General features: G+C 38.8%; 1 protein-coding gene across 1 annotated transcript in view; it reads right to left on the minus strand.

The window, feature by feature from the left end:
- The window catches only part of ACSS3 (acyl-CoA synthetase short chain family member 3), an 81,661-nt gene that overhangs the window by 41,243 nt on the left and 17,463 nt on the right, over positions 1–22,955 (minus strand). The window contains exons 4-8 of the mRNA XM_084276868.1: positions 20,799–20,933; positions 20,380–20,520; positions 18,956–19,036; positions 18,774–18,869; positions 7,950–8,101 (exon numbers count right to left, since the gene is read on the minus strand). Of these exons, the coding sequence (XP_084132994.1) occupies positions 7,950–8,101; positions 18,774–18,869; positions 18,956–19,036; positions 20,380–20,520; positions 20,799–20,933 (605 nt within the window). The remainder of the gene's footprint in view (positions 1–7,949; positions 8,102–18,773; positions 18,870–18,955; positions 19,037–20,379; positions 20,521–20,798; positions 20,934–22,955) is intronic.

Consider the following 22,955-nt stretch of genomic DNA (forward strand, 5'->3'; position numbering starts at 1 on the left):
AGGTGGTCAATTCCTCAAACCTGTCCATGATTAAGAGGTAGTTGAACAATGCCCTTAACAGCATGCTGTGACGATTGGTCAGCCCTGAAGTAGTCAGGCAGTTGGACTAGATGATTGTTGTATGTCACTTCTTACTGAAATATTCTATTTCACTCTATGGTCACAGATACTGATGACACTGGCCAGACACAATGTGGTGGTTTTGCCCCAGCTGAGAGCAGAGCACAATGCAGCTACTTGTTCTTTAAGAGAGAGTGTGAGGGGCGGGCGGGAGTTGAGGGAGGGGGAAAGGGAAGGAGAAGAAAACCCAAGGAACCAAAACCTCACGGGTTGGGATAAGGACAGTTTACTGGGATAGCAGAGAGATAGACATAATAATAATAACAGGAATTTATAGCTGAGCATGACATAATTGGCATAGAACACCCTCTTTGGCCAGTTTGGGTCACCTGTCCTGGCTGTGCCTACTCCCTTCCCATTAGCAGGGCAATATGAACAACTGAGCAGTCCCTGACTGCTTGGCAACAACTTAAACATTCATTCCTGTGTTATCAGCACAGCTCTCATCCCAACTCCCAAACATGCATTCCATCCACTGTTAGAAAAGAAATTAACTCTATCCTAGCTGAAACCAGGACACACAGTCACCTAATAAGATATTAAAGAGAAGAATAATTTACAATCTTGGCCTCATACATCTGACAAAGAAATAAGCAATCCTCTTTGAGTAGAAACACACAACTTGAATTCGGGTTCATGATCTGCAGATGAAAATGAATGGCCAACTGAGATGAACTGCTGATTTGTATTAAACCCTTTGTCATTAGCATATACCTAGTTTTATAGTCTGTGTCATGACAACATGGTTCCTATTTACAGCAACACATGGTTTTTAGCTTAGTTGCCTCTTATCAAAAAAATGTGTCTATGCTGAACTAGTTCTATAGGCTTCTTTTAAAGTCCATAAAGAACAAGAGGCATCATTAGAGAGTAATTCACCTTTAAGAGACAAAAACCAAAATGAAAACCAAAATGAAACAAAATCCAAGGCCTGAGAGCAACACTAAAACTTGACTAATCTACAGTAGGGAGACTTTGTTAGAGTTACTGGTTAAAAAATGTGGCAAGAGACACAGCTATTAATGTACTGTGTTGTAACTTGGAAGGGATGTTTCTGTATCTCAGAAAAAGGACATCAGGAATGTCTGAAAGTTTTGGACATTCTTATTTTGCTACACACTTAAATATATTCCTATTTAAGCAATATTTTGAAACAGAAATCATCTGTTTGAGAAATAAAATCAAAACCAGAGGGAAATTTAAGACATAACATTTCTGGATTCATTTTACAGATAAAACACACTGGAAAACTGCACCTCCTTTCCCAGAAGGCTGGTGTGGCAATCCAGAACACTTCAGCTACATCAATGCCTGTCTGTCATCACCAGGTGCAATCCTGCCACAAGGAATAACGTGAATTCTGAATGCAGAGCTGCCACACACATGCCCTATTGCTACAGGCCAGAGGACTTGCTTCCCTTCTGTAGTGTCCGCAGAGAGGACTTATGCCTGCCCTCTCCCAAATCCTCTCTACTCAGCATATGACCAACAAAGACTGCACTTTCATTTTACCCAGATATGCAATTTAAAACCTCAAAGAGTTCAGGAAAGATAAGTGGCAAACACAGATTCAGACTCCACATCAGAAGAACCCTGTCTACCAGCAAGTGACTTTCCTTCCTTTCTTCTTTTTTCAAGTGAAAGCGTACAGCTATAGTCACACTACAAGTGACTAAACATTCCACTAACTGCCTGTCAAGAGAAAGTGCAGAGATGCTCTATGAAGTACCACATCAATCCCCAAGGTTTCTGAGATGACAGAATGCTTAATTAGGATACAAAGCCAGCTCCACGTGGCCCAACATTAGACCCAAACACTTCTCTGAAACATCCTTTTGCTAGGATTGCAGCATGCTATGGCACAGCCAGATCAATGTCAACAAGGTGTTTTTCACTTTAAGTGTTCACACAGTCCATTATGAAGGCAATGGACACAAACTGCATTCATTTTATAAAACCCATAGACTCGTGACCAGGAAAAGAGAGAATTCTTAGATATACTGGCCAGGAAACAAAATTCACTTCAGAGGCATGTAAATTACACAGAAAACCAAGAGTTTCATCTTTCCATGTTGATGAAATCCAGAAAGCAGTTTTGGAAAATATGAGGAAAAAATCAGAGCAAGTAACTCAAGAGTGTCAGAAAGAAGAAAGAAATGCAGAGATCAGCCTGTCTGACCACAGAATTGGGAATACCCTCTAAGAGGGAGAGCAGAGATTGATCTGTCATTAGAGACCACAGACATCTTTAAACAAGGCTACCCCAAGGAAAAAGCCTACTTTGAATAGTCACGCTCCATTCCTCCCCAGAAGACAGGCACATCCCCTTAGCATAAAAGGCATCTCTCACAGTGTAAAGACCAAAAGACCAGTGACCCAGGTTCCGTATAGATGTAGGGCAGAAGAATATAAAGAGAAAAGCTACATCTGGCAACAAAGTAAGTAAAACATGGGATGAAACAACATGAAATGCAATAGGCCATGTGCCCTAAAACTAAACAGAGGGTTTTTTTCACAATGACACTTGACCTAGACACAAAAAATCTGATTATTTTAGAGGTTCATAGTTACTATAGAGGAAAAGAAACTTTGACAAGCAAAAGATATTTGGAACTCTAATAACCAAGATAAGGACCCCTGCACCAGCCAAATACAATTAGAATGGTCTTATCTGTCAACTAAGTAGAAGTAACAATGACATAGGTAGCAAAAAAAATAACTCTGATATATGAAAATCAACATAATGTCCATCTGGTTGCAAACTTGTGAAAGTCAGAAGATCTTGAAAAATGTTACCATGCTGAATTTGAACATGCAGATCAAAGAGTTCAACTTCCTTAACTTCAGAATAGCATTTCGGCCAACCCTCCTTTCTGACACCCCAAGATGGCTCAGAGTGGCTCCTTTCTTGGAACAGCAGACAAGGGATTGAAATGTATAAACAGCTTTCATATCAAACAAACACTGGTTTCTGCACTCATATATATCTAACATCATTTGTGTAAGCTGCTTTCTGAGCACATCTCTCACATTAGAAGATAACGATTATAACGAGCATGACCCCAATCAATATCTTGCACCTGAATGCTTTTTGTTGTAAAGCACAAGCCATTGCTGATAATTACAGTTAATAGCAAAGTGGAAGTTATACCACAGATAAAAAGTTTATGATAGAAAAAGAGATTTTAGGAAATGAAATTTAAGACTCATGCTCACATGCAGGGGCACTCCTGTTAGGCACTCTCAATTTACATTATATGGACTGCTCTGTAATTAGTCATGTTACACACAACATTGCAGCTATAATGTAAAAATTCAATTTACGAAATCTTTAACTTTACAAACTGCTGAAAAACTCTGTTATGTGCCCTCGTTTTACAAAGAGGGCTATTAAAACTGCAAGAATTTAAAAGACTTGACTAAAAAGTTAAGACATCATGTTATCCCTTGAGCCAAAAGCAGAACTCCTCTCTCCTGAATTGCCAGATTTAATAATTAGCTCTAATAATTTGCAGGCTTAAGAGCAGCCTTATGTTGCAAGAGGGAGTGGGATTAGCTCTTTGGGAAATTTACAGCGCAAAACAATCAAAAAGGATACCAGAGCAAAGTGTTACAAGCCTAACAAAGTATTAGAACTATGAAATTATGTTCTCCTATCAACCAATACAGCAAGAGAGGTGGCAATGATTACAAAACATCCCACTCTGAAGAAATTTTAACAGCCCACTTAAAACTTCAAAGCATGTCAGTGCCCCTGGTATTGCAATCATCTATCACTGCAATGCAGTTAATGGGGAAGAAAGATCTTAAAACTTCTCTGTTAAATAAACATGTCCTAAACTGAAAACCTGAAAACCTAAACTCCTAACATAAAATTCAGTGCAATCAAGCTTTTAGGCCCTATCGAAGAGTTCAGCACACTGGACTTAAGTATCGCCTAATACAGAGTACAGATCAAGGTCCCTAATGGACCTGATGCAATCTAAATTGCTCTATCAGCAGGTACATTTTGGTGTTGCTCCAAGCACAAAAGAAACCATTTCCCAAAAGCAGTAGTGTTCACATGGGTAATAATCTGAGCTGTAATTTTCCAGACTAAAGGATCACAGAAGTGTTTTTAATTCTGGAATGCATACACCAAGGGGGTGGGGGGTTTTGGCAAAGAAAAATTCTACCTGCAACATGTCAAATAAGCTTTTTCTCCTGAAAAGGCAGCAAGGAATGTTCATCATTTTTACTTCTTAACATAAAGTGGAAATAAAGATCTCTTACTAATTCTTAATGCTCCTGAGACTGCAGTCACCTAAACAGGTTAAATAAAAAATGTTTTCAGGTCTATGATTTTTCTCCATTTATGTGTTTCTTTGCTTTCCCCCACATATAGATTTTACCTTGGTCATGAGGTAAGTGCTGGAGGTTTGGGTGACAGAGTCAGAGAGACACAAAACACAACCTCAGCTCAGCTCCTTCTCACAGTCTGAGGAAAAGAGAGCTCCACAAAGACTCTCCATGAACACAGCTCAAGATTCTTAACAGGAAGGGCCATACATGATCTAGAGCAGCACAGAGCAGGGAGTAGCAGACAGAACTCCATAAAGTACTTCTGTGTCCTAAATTCTGGAGCTTAATCACACATCCTCTAGAAGCCTTTGAGAGACATAAATTACATTAGAAAAAATTTCATTCTAGCAGTTCTGAATTTGCTACTTTAATTTCACATTCTCCTATTCCTGTGTTACAAGATGAAAACAGGTGCTCCTAATCTACTTTATACTCATTATTTCTACATCATTTTTATGCAGTCTTATCTTTCCTTCCAAAAAAACTGCATTAATATCTGCTATCAGGTGAACAAGCAAGAATCTCTAGATTCTCCTGATATAAAATGGCAGAACATTTGGAATTGCCCTAAAGTCAAGAAAGCCAAGTAGGCTATGGGATACTCACTGCAAACTGCTACTTGTATATTAAGCTAATCTGCTGAGTTGTTGCCATATTTCATGCAAAACTGTAAGCTGTCAATCATAACAGTTAAGTCAATTAAAGGATGAAACGTGAATCCAAATATGAGAAAAGTTAATGGCTCACTCTTACACAGTTACTGTGCCAAGCTGAAAACAGGTTCTAAAAGCTGAAGAGAATATGCTCAGATACATTAGGGTCATAGAATTTGGACATTCCTTGTTTTACAAACACAACAGGCAGCAACATAGTCTGACAGCCTGCTTAGAAGCACTGTGTGTTATTAAAAGCCAGGTCTTAACATGGTCTAGCAGAATGTGGTTTAACAGGGCTTTTATCCTACCTTACTACAAGTTACACACCTCTTAAACATGGCTCATGCTTAACAGTGAAAGACATGTGTGAACTTTTGTGTCCAAGGCAAAAAAAATCAAGATTTTACTCCAATAGCCAACAAGGATTTTGAAGCATGCAAACTAGAGCCTTTGGAAGCATCACATCACTGCAAATGCCAGTGATGCCACCAACATCAGCTCTTAACAGAAATTTATTTAACTTATGTCATTTCAAAAGAACATGAGTCTGCTTGTATTTCAATTTACTCCTGTAAATCAAGTGCTTCCATGTATACTGGAAGTTGGCGCTGTCTACTAACTCTGTACCTTATTGGAAATTGTCTTTTTTGACAGGAATCTTAAAAAGTGACATAAGCTTTTATCATTTTTTTAACAGAAGTTTTCAGGAATGAAATGTACCAGGATGGAAACCTCTTTCAGGACTGCACTGGTGGGCAAGTTTTGGAGTCTGAGAGTAAGTAAGGATACATCTTAGCTCAGGTAGCAGAATGATACCCGATGCCAAAGAAGAAAGCATCATAGATCAGGCAAATTATCTAAAAGACACACTAATTTCAGTCTGAAACAGACTGAATTCACTTGATCTTAGATGGAAACGTCCAGCCATGTAACATCCAAAAGCAAGGATATTCCTAAAATGCAAATTTTAATCGCCTACTGGACTCCATTTTTATGCAACTGCACTTTAGTGAGTAAATGGACATACAATATAACTAGCTGGATGTTCATTGTGAAATCATCACAGGATAGACAGTCGAACTACAGCACCCATCCAAATTCAGTACTACACAGCACAACATCACACACACAGCCAAGTAGTTGGAGTGACGTGACTAGAGCTAACAGTAAGATAATCCTAGCCTACCACAAAAAGAGAGGCATCCTGAAGACTGTCTGTCTTACTGCATTATACTGGTAGTTGGATAACAGCCACTGAACTTAATTCAGTCTTATACAAAATGCAAAGCCTTTTTCACTTATGGGTAAAAAAAGACTGGATTTTGTATGGTGCTGATTTAAGACAAATCCAAGAGAATTCTAGATATGAAATGCTGCGCTAGAGGGTTTAGTAAAGAGAACTCACATACCAAGGAATGACATGGCCCAAAGCTGACTGAATTATGGGACAACTAAATTTGCAGACAAGTGGAGAAACTCATTAACTAAGCAGTGAGTAGGAATGATGAAATACCTCTTTACATCTAGGGCAACTGCTATCAGCAAGGAGTCTCTTATCTCGAATTCTCATTTGGCCAGAAAATGTGTCAACTTATAGAACAGGTAAGCAAATTTTCCATTAAATGAAAACTCTGAAGACAGACATTTTAGTCATTGCCTAAAAAATGCTGAGGAACAGCAATTAAATTTCTAGCATCTGAATCACTTTATTGTCAATAAATACAATAGGGTCTCAAATGAGCTTGTTTCCTATTTCAAGGAGAGGTAATGATTGATGATAGTACTCAAAAGAGATGGAAGAAAGCAATGATGAACTTGTAATGAATACCTCAGGAATAAATCCATCTTACTAATAAATAAAACTTTCCTGAGCAATTAGGAATGTGGAGGTCTAATGAAGCTATATGACTCTGCATCCTCCCCTTATCTTTGGACATGTGTGATAAAAGATGCCCTATGACCAATACTGCCTATAGAGTCTCACACAGTCCTTGTTTGATGCTGAGCAAATTATTAAAGATTCAAGGTGGTCCAAACCAAATGATTTTCATTTTCAGACTTTTTGCCACAAGATACAGAAACTTAGCCTGTAGAGGTACTAAACACTCCCAGATAAAAGTCAGTGTGAGAGGAGTTTATTAATATAATGCCAATAATGCATTTTAACCATACAATGCTAAGAACTCCTTAGGAGCAGTTTAGTGGCTCAAGCTGGATATTGAAAACTAATAGAAGACTTAGACCTTAATCTTTCTGTGCCTCAGCTTCCTCAGCATCTGCAAAACAGAGATAATACCACTCTCTCATCTCACAGGGGATTTGTGAGGATGAACTCAGTCATGATTGTGAAACGTGCTGATAGTATAAACACCTTAAAACCAGTACAAGATAGCGAATAGCTCAGTCTTTGGAGCACATAACTATAAGCAGTAACTCAGCTATGGGGAGAATAACAAAACATTGACTAGGTGCTGACTGAACAAACTTTAAAGATCCCGTGCACTCAATGAAATGAGAGGTCATGTGGGAAAACAGTACAGGATCACGTAATCCAAGACTGTATTACAGGTTACAAACACAGCAGAGTAGTATTAAGCTTGAGCAAGTAATCCTAACTCAGTAAGGGTGCTTAACCTTAGAGTCATATTCTAACAGCTTTCCTTTCCTCCAAATTATCAATATAAATTTACAAGTGAATACATGTGTATCAAAATCGTCAAGAATACATCTGAATCCTTCTACAGAGGTGGGCAAAGCCCCAGACACTCTGCTATTCTTAGTTCATTCAGCCTGCTTCTGTAAGAAATTGCTTCCAGTGTATCCTTAGTTCACCTTTTCAGAGAGTACTGCTTTCCCAAGGCTGCCTCGGGGTCCTGCTGACGGATTGCTCTAATTGCAGTTGGTGAAGTAAAGAAGGCAGCTACTTCATGCTCTGCTAGCACACGGAAATAGGCACCAGCATCTGGCGTTCCCACAGGCTTCCCCTATGGAGAGAATAATTTAAAATGTCACAGGATAAAAATACTTCATAATTCCTTGACAGTTCAAGGTTTGAACACGTAACAGTAGCGGTAGCGCAGCAACAGAAGTAATTTCAAGGAAGACTTTAAAGAAGGCTTAGTTAAAAATAATAACACCGTAAGCGTATTCACTTGTAGAAATAAATTCACAAGCTTTGGGCACAACCTCTCAAAACAACACAACACACACTAGCTGCCATTTAGAGAAACAGGACAAATGGACATGCAAATGAAAAGATGGCCTCAGATGCCTGTTACAACACCGGCAGCAGTCACACCTACATCTACCCTTACTCTGAAGCAGCCTGTAAAATACCCTGAGCCCACTGAACTAGGAGTTTCTGGACACAGTGACAATTCTGGGAAAAAAATCCCACTTAGCTGCTTACAACTGGCTTCTTGGCACCTTTGTGCTGCTACCCTATACAAAGACTGGAGAGAAGCCAAAGCCCCCTTTTCTGTTTTAGTGTGGTACCAGACTGCAGTCTGGTTTGTGGCGGGTTGGTATTTAAAAAAAAACCCCTAAACATTGTATTGAGCTAGGGGGCATAGTCAGGAAAATTACAAACAGGAGTAATCAGATGTGACAAATTGTCCAATGGTAAGGAATAGCAACAAAAAATAATCAAAAATACTTCTGTGTGCTGCTGCAAATATGAAAAGCAGTTGGTATGAGATCACTTAATCACAGTCTTACTGTAGGTAATTATCAGTGTGTGAACCGCTCCATATGTATTCTGAAATTATGAAGAGATGGTTTTGATGTGGAACGAGCTTTAGCTCCACAGGTATTGCCATAATCTTTTAATGAGAAAGGCCACACATGGCAGATCAATTTTGCCACAGCGCCCAAGTTAGGAGACACACAGACTTTTCACACTGCACACACAGCTTTGTCAGCGCTTGACGCAAGGAGCCGCAAACACAGAGAAAGTTTCACTAATGAAATGTCATTGTCTTTACAGCAGCTCACCAGCCACATGATAAATTCATACCTACAACATCCTCGTAGAATTGCAAATTTAAAATGTATAGATTAATGGCTCCAGTGGGGAAAAAACCAGCACATGACACTCTTACTGCTACTTTCCATTTCACCAAGATGCAAAAGCAACACAGGCATCTGAATGCCTTGAAGAGCGTATTAAATCCACTGCTTTCATTCTGATAATGGGGCACCAGTAACAGCAAATGCCTTCATGAAAACACGCTCATCAAGTTATGCCCCATCCCAACACTAAAAGCACCATGCTGGCTGCCGTGGGGGCTCACAGGAATTCATCCCCTTTCCCTCTCTCCCACCCACCCTCCCCACTGCATCCTCCTCCACGCTTGCTCTGCATCCAGCTGTGCCTGAACATTGGCAAGGGCGCTGATGAACCATTTCCCAGATTTAAAGCACAGGGGATGCCTGAGGTGGGATACGTACCATTGGCTGTGCAGCCCTACCATGAGATACTGCTGGTGAGAGGAGGGCTGCAGCAGAGGATGACAAAAAAACCCCAACAAAACAAAACCGAAGACAAAACAAAATGCACAATTGAAAAGCTTTTTTTTTTCCCCAAGGAGAGGCAGTGAGAAGCAAATGCACAGAAAATACACCAAAAAAACAGTCCCCAGCCAAAGTAGTAGGGAAGAGTATAATCAATGCCAAAAGCTCTTTTTGCTATTAGCCTATCCTAAATCACTTTTTTTCTGTCATGTAATGCACAGCTGCCAAAGAAAAATCTTTCACCAGGCTGCCTTTGAGTGTTCACACTGCACACTTCTTCATCACAACTTTCATGTGTTTATCCAAGTGCTCATCCATGTTTGTTCAACAAACCTATTGATTTGAGTCCATGTTATCTCCCTACAATATTCACTATACCTGCAGATCTGCCACCATCTGTTTAGGAGTTTAAGCTCAGATCACTAAAATCCAGAGAAAAATAGTCACAGACTGAAAAACTCAATTTCCATAAACTTCTCATTAATTATGTAACTCAACTAGTACCTTTTGTAACCATCTTGGACAGCACCAAACCTAACTGTGGATCAATCTGAAATTGGTTAGCCTGCAAGTAATACTGTTGGCTGCTATTTTTAACTACATGGAAACATCCAGAGCCTATAAAAGGGCTGTGCCTGTCCCCAAGAACACCCACTCCCTCCCAGGAGCTTGGGTTGCTGATGCTCAGTGCCAGGTTTGCCATAGTGCAGCTGTGCAACCTTGGCTCAGACGACTGGGGAAACCACAGAGTTACGACAGGAGCTGAAAGGAGCTTCCCCTTGCTCAAGAGGTGACTGGCATTTATCCTTTCGCCCTTGGTCCTTGCCTGAACTACATCACAGCCATGCCTGTGCCTCACACCACCAGGAATCTTGAGCCTGAGCCTTAGAGCATCTCCAACCCAAGCAGCTAAACCTTCAAGAGTAGATGGATAGGTATGCAGGGCTCTGACAGGTTGATATTTATATTTCACAGGTTAGCTACGACAGCTTTGGTTTGGAGAAGTACTGTACTCAGACCTAGGAGAAAAGCATATAACACAACTAGCAAGAGCAAAGGAGCAGAAGGTTCCCCTGACAGCTGATAGGAAATAATACCCAAAGAATAAGGCGACACTTAAAATATTTCTTTAGGAAAAAAAAAAGTCTTGCCCAGCTGTAAAACATTCTTACTGATTCTGCAGAAAAACTCCCCCAGTGCCTTGGCAGCTCTTCATGGTTTAGCAAATGCATAAACAAAACCTGACATAAGCAAAACAAATCTGAGACACTGCAAATTAATTTTAGAACAATAAATAAAATGGCCAAAGAGAGTTCTCATTTATCATACAACAAATTTAAGAAACACTGCAAGATGCCATGAGAGGCTTATTATCCCATGCAATTTTGATTTTTACAAGGTTACCAATACAAACAATAAAGCACAGGGTAATTCAATTCAGAATATACTGACAGATTGCTGAGTCAATTGGGGACTGTGAGCAAATGAGATGTTTCCACTGGATTTCTGCAGCTGAAGACTTGTTGCTACCCAGTGTTTACATCAATACTGGAGAGGAAAAATTATTTTAAAAGAGACTGGCCGTGGTATTGGTGGTTGGCAGGAACTGAAAGTATCATAAACAGGAACAAGGCAATCAGAAAGAGAACGATCTGCCTCACCTAATTCAAAACAGAAAAGTAGAAATAGACGCTTCCTGTATCACTTAGGAGGATTCAAGTAGAAAATACTTTCTTTTAATAACCTATCAGGAGACTCTGAGGCAGACAGACAGATAGGAACATCTTTCTGGAAGTACCTAGAGATAGCATGTAATTTATCAGATGTCTACCAGCTGAGCAGACATCCTCAGGCAGAATGTGTTGATGGATAATACATGATTACGAAAGAAGATTCATAGTCAGGCAGCAAAAATGATCAAGGGGATAGAAAAGTTCTGCTATGAAGAAAGTCAGAAGACAACGGGATAAATTACTTGAGGGGAAAAAAGTGTAAGAGGAGCTATGATAAAATAACCAACAACACATCAGTAACAGCCCAGCAAATCCCCTTCCGTTTGACTCCTAACAACAAGCAGCTCTTCAATTAAGATAAATTCATTCAAAGTTATGAGGAGGAAATTCCCTCTCCAAATGTTACACGTTGTCAGTAAAAACTGCTGACACCAAAGCACACAAAGAATCCCAACCCATCAGGATTCAAAAGAATACATTCATAGAGGCATTGGTCTATCTGCCACCGGCCCTGCTCCCCAACATCCCCTAAGGATGATACATTCACTCTGCAAACACAGTCAGTATGGGCAACAGCAGAAAGATCAGTAAACTGGCAAAGTCCAGAGGCAGTGCTTGCCTGGTAAGGTGGTAACAGCTTACAGAAGCTGCAGAAAGGCTGCATGTCCCTAAGCTGCTATCAGCTGTGCCAAGTGAAAGTCATTTTAAACCTGTTGCTGCTGTTGTGTACCCTGTAGATCTGCTGCAACAGCAGGGACTGGAAGGACCCCAGTGAGCGCTGTGAGGAAGGCTCTCATGCACAGCAGTGTCTCACTACAGCTCTGTGTGCGACAATAGCTCCTCTCTGTCCTAGACCAGTCAAATTAAGTCTTGGAAAGTGTGGGTATCCTTTTCCTTACCCTGCCTCCAATTCAAACTCCCAAGCACTGCAACTATTATGCTGCCTTTTCCTGACATCACAGGAGCACTGGTAGTAGCTAGACTTTCTCTTCATGCTGTGATCCCATTAGCAAGAGCCACACAGAATGGGCTGTGAAGTAGTTTATTTATAGCTAAAGTTTGTCGTGCCTTGGAGAAAAACAATCAAGGACAGATGACTTAAAACAAAATACAACAAACCTTGCTGTAGTCAAAGGAATTCATTAATGTTTTCACATTCCTGACAATGGTGTTACAGCATGGAAAAATTGCAAGCACGTAGTTTCCATAGCAATTGTTAAAACAACAAGTTGTCACCTACTAAGTAATTTAAAAATAAACAAATCATTTTAAGAAGCGAGGGTATGAAGTCAATCCATTTCGTATTCAATAGTGGTTGTCCCCAGGCAAAGGGATAAGGTGTTCTTTCCTTATACTTAAACAGCATACTGATACTCCCTAACCCAAAGCCCATCATTAGGCAGTCATTTAGAAAAAAAAAAAAAGACTGCAAATTTAGGAATATTTATTGTTAAGACACATCTTCTCAGCAGAGGAAAAAATTATACACTGTCCCTCTTTTTAAACATTCCTTTTCTCCCTCTGTGTACAGAAGTCTTCCTTTTCTTCCCATTTTTAATCCTCAAAAAGACAACACTGATGTCATGAACACAGTCTGAAGACTTGATTGGTGGCATCTCAGAGAGAAAAATGGAAAATATACTATTACTAGTTACAATGTTCTCACCAAGAGCAAAAAAATCACAAAGCAGACAAGTAGATCAACCAGGTATTAACTCAGATTTTTCTTTGCTGGTCCCTGTTAAAGGAGTAGGAATTTTACCCTTTTTATTTTCCACAACCAACACACTATTAATTCAGAGGTACCTTTAAAATGTCAATAAAGATCTTAATCCCCACATATTCAGATGGAGATAAAACTTCACTGTAAGATGACTGTGTGAGAGACTGCTGAAGAAATGCACCACTTCCCATTCCTTCTTGTCTTACTCTACACCTGCTAGAATGAAAACCTCTTTGTTGCAGTATTTATTTTAGTGATTTACTTTGTCAAATCCATGCAACAATGTTAACGCAGCCCAGTGTATCAGCAGTCAAAAATAGCTACTATTAATTAGCATGGTGGTAATGAGTTCATCCCTTTGGAATGAAGAATCTAATTAACATCTATTAGGTGTTTAAACATTAATTAGACTACAGTAATTTATTACTAATATGATATTTGATTCTATAAATGTGCGTTTCTGCCAGTGGATGAAGTTTTGCCCCTTGTTATTCAGAATATCAGAGAAGTCAACCACAATGGTCCCCAGACTTTAAATTCTATTAATTTAGTGGAAATCACTGGGTTATTTCCAAACCAGAAAATGAAACTCTTTTGTAACAGAATTAAAATTGAAAAAGATTTAAAAAAAAAAAAAACAACCCCAAAGCAATTTCTGGTTTTTTAGTGAAAATCATTTATAACTGGAATTCTCTGTTTAATTATTTGTAGAAATCCTGAATTCCCCCCCAGAATTGCATACCAAAACTGTACTGGGTATCTGGAAATGAAATAAAGGTGAAGACAGGGTTTTTAAACTACCATGCATTAGGTAAATTATAGAATCAGCTTATAAAAAAGCTCAGTTTCTTCTCCAAATTTCAGCTGAACTCAAAGATTAAGTGTCGATACACTCTGTTAACTTATTATGTGTTCACTGCCTCCAAAATTTCTTGATTAAAAGCAAAGGAGCTTAAAAGAAGTCCTTATTATACATAAAGTAGAATTCTGTAACACAAAAGAAAATCAAAGCAATACTTTTTGACTAGTGGATAGAACAGGTGAATAAATCATCTGAAAACTGGATGATTAAATACACTGAAAAATGTAAGAAAGTCACACACAAGGGGGGAAAAGAGATCATTATCTCTACAGGCATATTTACACAGCACGCAGCCTTACTTTTATGAACACCCATCTGCATATGGGAATGTATCACACACCCTGACACTGCAAGGACAAGCTCTTAGTAGCATATGCTGAGATTTCTCACACAAACCAGTAAGAATTTGGTCTACAAATTCCTTAGCCAAAACCATAATTTACATATTATGTACTGCAAAACCAGAAGTGAACCTGACTGGAGGACTAATATATACTGCAGAGTAACTGTTGGCCTGAGAAGGGGCAGGCCCGTGCTGTGCACGTCTTCTAACTCTGCCCAGAAGGCCTATTCTGTGTAAGTAAAACCAAATGAAGTACTAAAGCAGAGATTTTTAGCTTGAGTGGAGACTATATACCAGAAAATTAACCCCACATATTGACCCATATTATCTAACACAAAACACGTCACTGGCTATGGGATCAGCAAAGAATAGATAGGATTTTCCCAGATTATATTTCTCCATCATAAATCTTGAACATACTTATTAATTCTGATTACTTACACAAATAATTGAAGTTGCTGTGAAAGTAGATTCAAGATTGAAGTACAACATGTTAGTACCTAATGAAATACAGCTTAGGGCTATGCCCACATAGCCTTTTAAGCCTTCATTTCCAGAGAACAGAACAAAGTCAAAATAAGTAACAATGTTAGGGGGTTTTCTCTTAAGGGTACTGAATTTCCAGATTTCACAAGGTCTTTACATACTATAAAGGTGTAATAGCACAGACTGTTCCCACCTATAAGGAGAGGGATAAATGGAGTCTTCTACGATTTAAATGCAGCACACATTCCTCACTCTTCCAACTCAGGAAAAGGCAGGTGAAAAATGCACATTGAATACCTCTGTATGCAAAGCCATGTATACTTCAGTTATTTTTTCAAAGCCACATCTGGTTTTTCTAGTTCACAGGGGTCTCTTCATCACAATAATGCAGAGAGACCAGAATTTCTCTTCTTGACAGGAAAAAATTACCTTTTTAAACACAACAGAAAGAACAGTAGAGTGATCGCTGTCTTTCATAAGCAGTTAACTGAGCCTACATGACTTAAATCACGATATTAAAATCAATCCCCAAATTATTTTGTGAACTTTTAGAGTTCTCAGATTTATCCTTGCTTGTCCTACAGGAATGGATAACACACAGGAATGTGACAAGTATGACCTCCGAGACAAGCAAAAGCTATAGGAGAGCTGTACAGCATGTATTCCTGTACTACAAAATGTTATAAATCCACCTCTGCATTTGGAGTTACTTGCAAGTTACGTGAAGAAGCATACGGTGTTAGTTCTTCTGGACATTTTTATCCATCTACACAAATGTATGTGTGTGTCTATATATATGTGTGTATATATATGTATTTGAACATAGGAATTTTGTGAAACTTACTCCCTTTGTCACACAAAGAACTATCTAGTTACTAAGGAATCCCTTCTGCAAAGAGTCCACCTTATGAGTAAAGTTTAACACGTTCTTTCCCTTATCATCTGTTCCTCTTGAATTCTGCTTTTTATTCTTTTCTTAGTCCTTTGCCCTACTGCTTTTAAACAAACTCCTTTCTCCTTTTTTTTTTTAACTGCTTGTCTACTTTTAATTTGCAAAGTCCTAGAAATAACCTTGCTTCTCAGTGTCCTTCAGAACCTGTATGTGCACTAAGAACCAAGCGTCAGCCGTGATTGATAGGCTCACCTTTGTCATTGACTCAAAAGCTTCCACAGGCTCTACAGTGAGCTGGTTTGTAAATTTACGGAAGCAAATGGATTCCATCAGATCACCACATCAGAGACTCTTCAAAAAAGAGCGAAGCATAAGCACTCTGATGATTTTTATTGCCATAGTTGCACTGGAGATACCCTCTGCATCGTGTATGTCGCTACTGCATTCATTGCAAGTTTTCATGCTCGACACTGACAGTAAGGAGGTCAGTAAACATTATCTGGACAGAAGGTAGATTGTGTTTCAAACTAAGAATAACCATTTAAGTTTTTTCCAGCTGCTGCAGTCGTTGGCTGGGAGCACTAAGACACGTGCGCTTCTCTGTCTTAGCCATTTAGGAAAAAAAATCCTTGTACTTGTTGTTATCACTTTCTGGACTTTAATAAAAAATACTTGTTTTGCCAACCTGCTTTACTGAGAAATTATTTAAAAATCAATCCAATGCCTAGAAGCTAAAAAGCAAATTTAGTTTCCTCTGATCCTACAAATCACAAAATTACGTGGAAGAAAATCTTCCCAACAAAAGCACGTTTTCTGTGTCATATAATAACCTTAACACTTTCTAAAAGCTTGCAGTCAAACTCCTGGTTGCCCCTTGCTCAGTATTCTGGGAGGCTAAAGCAACAGTTGTCACTATGGCAAAACAATAGTTTTTTGAGCAACCTGTCTTGTGGGAGGTGTCCTTGCCCACAGCAAGGGGATTGGAACAAGATGATCTCTAAGGTTCCTTCCTGCCCAAATCATTCTATGACTCTATGAACACACTGCAGTGGGAATGAAGCTTCTGCGACTCTTACTTATGATGTTTATAAATTGAACACTGAGCAGTTAAAGTATACTTCTAACTCCCAAAACAGGACGCAGGAAGCACTAGTCAGTTCTGCAGTGTTTGATGCAGTGGCACTCAACTACAACTGTTCGTGCTTCTTCAGTATCCCCAGGATTCTGAAAGATATTTACTCAAAATTCAGGCAGCAGTAGCAGCTACCCACCAACAACATGTTGGTTCATGACAATGAAGCACATCCAACTTAACAGGTTGTGCAAATACTGAAGGATTGTTCTGATAATGCTTATTCCTGAAAACAGTAAGAATCTATTCCTGCTCTAGTATGGTTACCTTCATTTATATGTTGTATTAGCAAGAAGATGGAGAAAGTTTAATCATAATATACATTTCCTAACGCAGAACTTCTGCATATATGATGGTCTGTAAACCAGTATGTTTCTACCATGTCATGCTGACTCCTCTGCTCCACAAACACTGGGTTCAGATCCTGCTCTAATAATTGCTGTATTTACACTGTCAAAGCTTGTTCCATATGTATTCACAAGTCCTCAGTATCCAGTACATTCATTAAACTTTCACAGTTCTTGTATGCTTTGCTGTGAGTTACTGTTAGATTTCCTTTAATGGTATACACATTTTTAATTACCACTATGAATCAAAAGAAGTAATTGGCACATCACAATGGCAGAGCTAAATGAACTTCTGCCTCTAGAACTGCTGAAAAAGGCAGAACAATTACTAGATGGGCTTCACTCTGCACAGTGCTGGAGAAGCTGTGGTATACCCAGAGCTCCTAATGACAAGTGAATGCCGCTAACCACGTGTTGGCATGCTTAAAAGCTAACAGTGTTGATGCTTTTTATATAAAATGTCTTTTGCTATCACTGATGGATACTGGATTCACTCCCTGAAGGATAAAAAATATGATTCAAGCAACACTGTATCTTCACCACGAGGGTGGTGAGGCACTGAAACAGGTTGTGCTGAGGAGTTGGAACTAGACGACCTTTTAAGGTAGTTTCCAACACAAACCATTCTACCATTCTATGATCCTTGCCTGGCAATTAGAAAATAAACAATAACTTCTGAAAAAATAGTTATTTAAGGCAGCATGATTGCCTTTGTGAGCAACAAAGGTAAATGTAGCAGGGCACTCCAATTGGACTAGTCTCCTCTCCACCTCATTGAGTTTCTCCCCTAAGACCAAGCCCTAAATGTCATCTGAGTCTTGGCTTCACGTGCCTTGAGTGGTAGTGGGAGGAAAGAAGAGCCAAGTCTCCTTAATAATCAACTTTTTCAGGGGAATCAACTTTTTAAAAGAGTAGACAATGGCAAGACAAGGGGGGATGGATTAAAGCTAAAGGAAGGAAGGTTTAAATTAGATATTAGGGGGAAGTTTTTTACAGAGAGAGTGGTGAGGTGCTGGAACAGGCTGCCCAGAGAGGTGGTGGATGCCCCGTCCCTGGAGGTGTTCAAGGCCAGGCTGGATGGGGCCCTGGGCAACCTTGTGTAGATCCAGGCCTGGAGGTTGGTGGCCCTGACTGTGGCAGTGGGGTTGGAACTCTATGATCCTTGGATCCCTTCCAACCCAAACCATTCTATGATTCTATGAATAATTCTGGCTGCAATCACAGAGCTCCCAGTTGCCTCCAACTCAGATCCAGAACGAATCTGCCATTCCCATTCCTGCAAAACACAACGTCCTCTCCTAGACCTGCAATAAAGGTAGTGTAATGGCCTGTGGCTGAAGCCTCAACAACACAGGTACACCCCACCACAGAGGTACGCTCCATTTTTAAGTCAGTTGTTTTGCTGACCACCACCAGTGACACAGATGAGTAGGGAGGTTTGACAGATAATGCTGTAAGCTTTCCTTAAGAACTACAGTAAATGATAGGGGAGTGTAAACACTGAACACATACACAAAACTTTAGTTTGGTTTAGTGTTTTTAGACAGGCATAAACAGAATCATTAGGATCATCAACAGGAGGAGATGCTGCCTTTTCAAAGGCTGGCTTTTTAGAATGGATCATACCTCATACAAAACTGTAGTATTCCCATGAAGGAGAGGCCCATAGCAAATGTAGGAATGGCCAACAACCCAGCCTAAATCAGAAGCTGCCCACCACACCTAAAATGAAATAAAAACATAAATATAGTGGGGAGTTTTTTTAAGAGGAGTTAAAAAATAGTTACATGATATTTAAACAGAATTACCTCACCAGGTTTGAGTCCATATACAGCTGACATTGTCCAGTTCAGCATAACTGCATAGCCACCTGTTGGTCTGACAACACCCTAAATGAGAAAATTTTAAGATTTAAAATCAATTGAAGGATGCAATGATATTCCTATCTTTGATAAAATTTGGAGGTTTTAGCAGCAATAGACTTAGAGTTGTCTAATTCCAAGTATATGTTTGTGCTAGCTTTTCCACTGAAGAAGTAATTTTGGAAAGCAAAACAAACAAGTAAATGAACACACAATAAAACAAGCATGAAAACAAAAGCCAAACCCTAAATGACAATAGTATTCAAGGAGAACTTGCTGCCCAGCAGGACTCCCAGGTCCTTCCCTGCAGAGCTGCTTCCCAGCAGGCCAACCCATAACCTGTATTGGTGCCCAGGGGCACCTGCCTTTGTTGAATTTCATTTGGTTCCCCTCCACTCGACTCTCAGTCAAGGAAAATATATGTTGTAACAAAGGGTCTTGTCTTGAACCTTTTGACAACTCAAGATGCATATGTTGTTTTAATGTGCCCATGTTTAAGGCAAAAGCAGAAGACATATCTCAGTAAAACTGGTTATTGTTTTTCCTTACCTCCTCATAGATTTTGAACTTTATAGTTCAGAACAGTTCATCATTAAATAATTTTCTAGTAGTAGTCTAAACATTGCCATACCCATGGATGTGTGATACTGTCTCTGAATTTGCACTGGTAAAACCACCACCAGAAAGTCATATTCAGCTTACCTTCTACACTTGGAAAGAGAATTGTTAAGTACCAAGCAAACACACAAGAGTTTGCTTTTAAGGTAAGATCATGTAAAAATAGATCATTAAGACTAATTGACATTTGAAAGCAAACATTTTCAAAGAATGCCCTATGTTAGTTTTCAATTAGTCAGTCCAAACTTGAATTTTCATGGGACTTATGTTCTCAGAACTGTTCAGTAACACAAGGCTTCAGAACATGCTTAATTCCATTTAATCTTTAACGTCGTTCATTACATCTTATCTGTGGGAAGATTAGCTAATATATAAATAATGAATAAGCAAAGACTATTCTGCAATAAATGTTATCACACAAGTGATACATTAACTAATCTTACCACTAAGTGACTATACTCTGCTTATCAGTTGAAACACAGAAGATACTAATGGATAAAAGACATTCTGCTCGAAAGTTTATACAGTACAAACATTGTGAAATGAAGTTTATATTACTACTATTTAAATAAACAAATGTGATTTATTGCTAGACACTGAAAGCAGTGAAATGTGAATAAATGAGCTTAAACCATTTTTAGCAATGCATATGAGCTCTGGCAAACATTTTCAACCTTTTTAATTAAATATTTTCTCAAGTGGAACTGCAAATAGGTTGGTCACAGCCACTTACGCTACAGATAGTCATTTACCTTGGGCAAGCCCGTTGTTCCAGATGTATACAGAATATAAAGTGGATGGTCTGAGGGGACAGAGACACATTTATAATGCTGTGCTTTTGCAAGCTCTTCTTCCCAGTCAAGATCACGACCTGGGGCAAGAGGAACAGGGCCCTGTCCGTTGCAAAACAGAAAAATGTCAAAAGAAAAACAAATGGAAAAAATGAAAGTGGGTCAAAACACACGTACTATGCAATTTTCTGTACACTAATCTCTCTGCTGCATTAGTTCTAGTTACTATTTAAATCCTATGAATATAAAGTTCCCCCATAAAATTCAAAACCAAAATACAACAGATAACACTTGAAATTTTGCTTGTAAAAAAGACAAGGCACATGCACCACATAACACACTTGAAAGTTAACATAGAGGCTTAACAATTGTACACCCACCAAATTAGGTCGCTTGTAAATGAGAACCTTATCAGGTTGGCTCTGTACCCTCGCCAGTGCTCCTTCCAGGAGGGATAGGTATTCAACCTTCCTTTTCGGTTCTACTCCAAAACTTGCTGTTGCAATAAGTTTGGGCTAAAACAAAGGAATTAGATTGTTAATACACGCATTTGCACTATATTTTATGTAACCTAACAACAAGTTTTCCATTAAATTAATGGTGCTTAATATGTAAAACCTGTCTTCACATAATTAGAAACAGGGGTTAATATCAGTTTTCTACAGAAATCAATCAAGCTTGTTGGATCTTGTTGTCCATGCATCTGTTTTTTGTTCAGGAGCACACTAAAAACCAAATTTGTGTAATAAATCAACAGTATTAGGTTCTTCTAATTTGAATAATAATTAATGAAAAGACAGAAAAAAATCCATCTCCATCTTAGCCCCTCCATTAAGGAAAAGTGGTGTAAACATGGCAACAATTAGCTGTCCTGTTTAGCCTGCTTTCTAATTATCTGCCTGCAACCAGTGGCAAATTCCAAACCCAGCTATAGTACTTTGCTGGCTCTTTTCCAGCCTGCAATTAAATGGCATGGGAGGGAAAACAGAGGAACGAGGTGACAAAGAAGAGATGACAGGAAAATGGAATTATAGGAAAATAATAAGCTAATAAAGGGAAGTAAAGTCTTTCAAGTAATAATTGCAGGATTCAGAATGCAAAACCACTAAAAATCAGATTTTTGCAGTTCTGTGGTTTTCAGAATAATTTCTATTTCCAAATGTGGATTTTGCATCTTTGTCATTGAGTTAACCTCTGATTTTATGTAAGATTTCCTAAGTCAAGAAACCTGTACACAAACTATTTTGACTTATGTTCCAAGACCTATATTTCTATTTTGTGTGTTTCAGGAACTAGAAGGTAACACCAAAGAAACTATGCATTAGAGCACATTTTAATTGGAGAAGAATGAGTCTTCAATCTCTTTGCTTTTGGAGTTTTAGAAGTATATTTATCTTATGCCCCTCAGTCTAATAAAGCTAGTTTACTAATTGTATGCATTAGCATAAATCTCATTAAGCAAGCACAAACCACAACGCCACAGGTAAGGCTGCATGAAACTCAGCACAGAAAACAGATTAAATTGTTTTCTTGTGCAATAACAAAAAGCTTCCAGTCCAAATGTGTCACTCAGGAAAGTTTGCTAATTGGTTTGTATTCAAAATAAAGATTTCAAAGGAGCTTTAAAAATTTCAGCATTTGTCATCTTTCAGGATGCACTGATTTTAATAAAAGATGATACAAGGCAGTTAAACTGAAAATTCATTTGGAGGTTACCTTGAAATTAGATTGTAATTAATGTCAGATATTAACACAGTTCTATTCACTTGTTAAGATGAAAGACTGTTGTCAACACCAGCTTTACAGTCATTTATAAATGGTGCCACCTCTGATCAACTGCTTTGTATGCAGTAAGGAAGTTTAAAAATAATGAATACTAAATTGTTTAAGGTGATGTGTTTCCCAAGAGAGGGTTGTTACTTGGAAGTATTATGGATCGCTCGTTGCAAAGCAAAGGTCTATTACAGGCTTTAACTGTTTTCTGGTGTTTTACCTCTCTGCCTACTGACATTACTTCCTCTGCTTCCCTGCTCCCATATTGTTTTTACACAGTCATTTCCCCCCTCTTCTATGGTTCCATGCAGTCCTGCACAATAAGATTAAACAGAATTATACCTTGACAGAAAACCAGGAAAGTTCAAGGGTTTGCTGGAGAAGGAATGCCAGCAATAGTGAGCTACAGTGAACACGAAGAAGTAGAAATGAAATAACACAAGGCCCAATAGTACCAGGCCAAAAGTTTTATTCTGTTGTAAAGACACTTCTTACAAATTCTTCTATCATCTCTAATAGCACACAAGGAAAAGTTTAGAAAAAAACAATACGTACATTTTATTGGGCCAATTAATAAACTGCAAAAAGGCCAAACTAAAAACCAGCTACCTTAGGGGCACTAGATGCAGGAGTGTCATGAAGAGGTTTAAAGAGAGATCCAGCACTCAAGCTCTCACTACTGAACACTCAGAGCTCTCTTCTCTTTGTGCCACAGCGTCACAACTGATCACAAGCCTGTATTCAAACTTACTGCACTTTTGTTG

The sequence above is a fragment of the Gallinula chloropus genome, assembly GCF_964237585.1.
Source record: "Gallinula chloropus genome assembly, chromosome: 1".
Classification (NCBI taxonomy): domain Eukaryota; kingdom Metazoa; phylum Chordata; class Aves; order Gruiformes; family Rallidae; genus Gallinula; species Gallinula chloropus.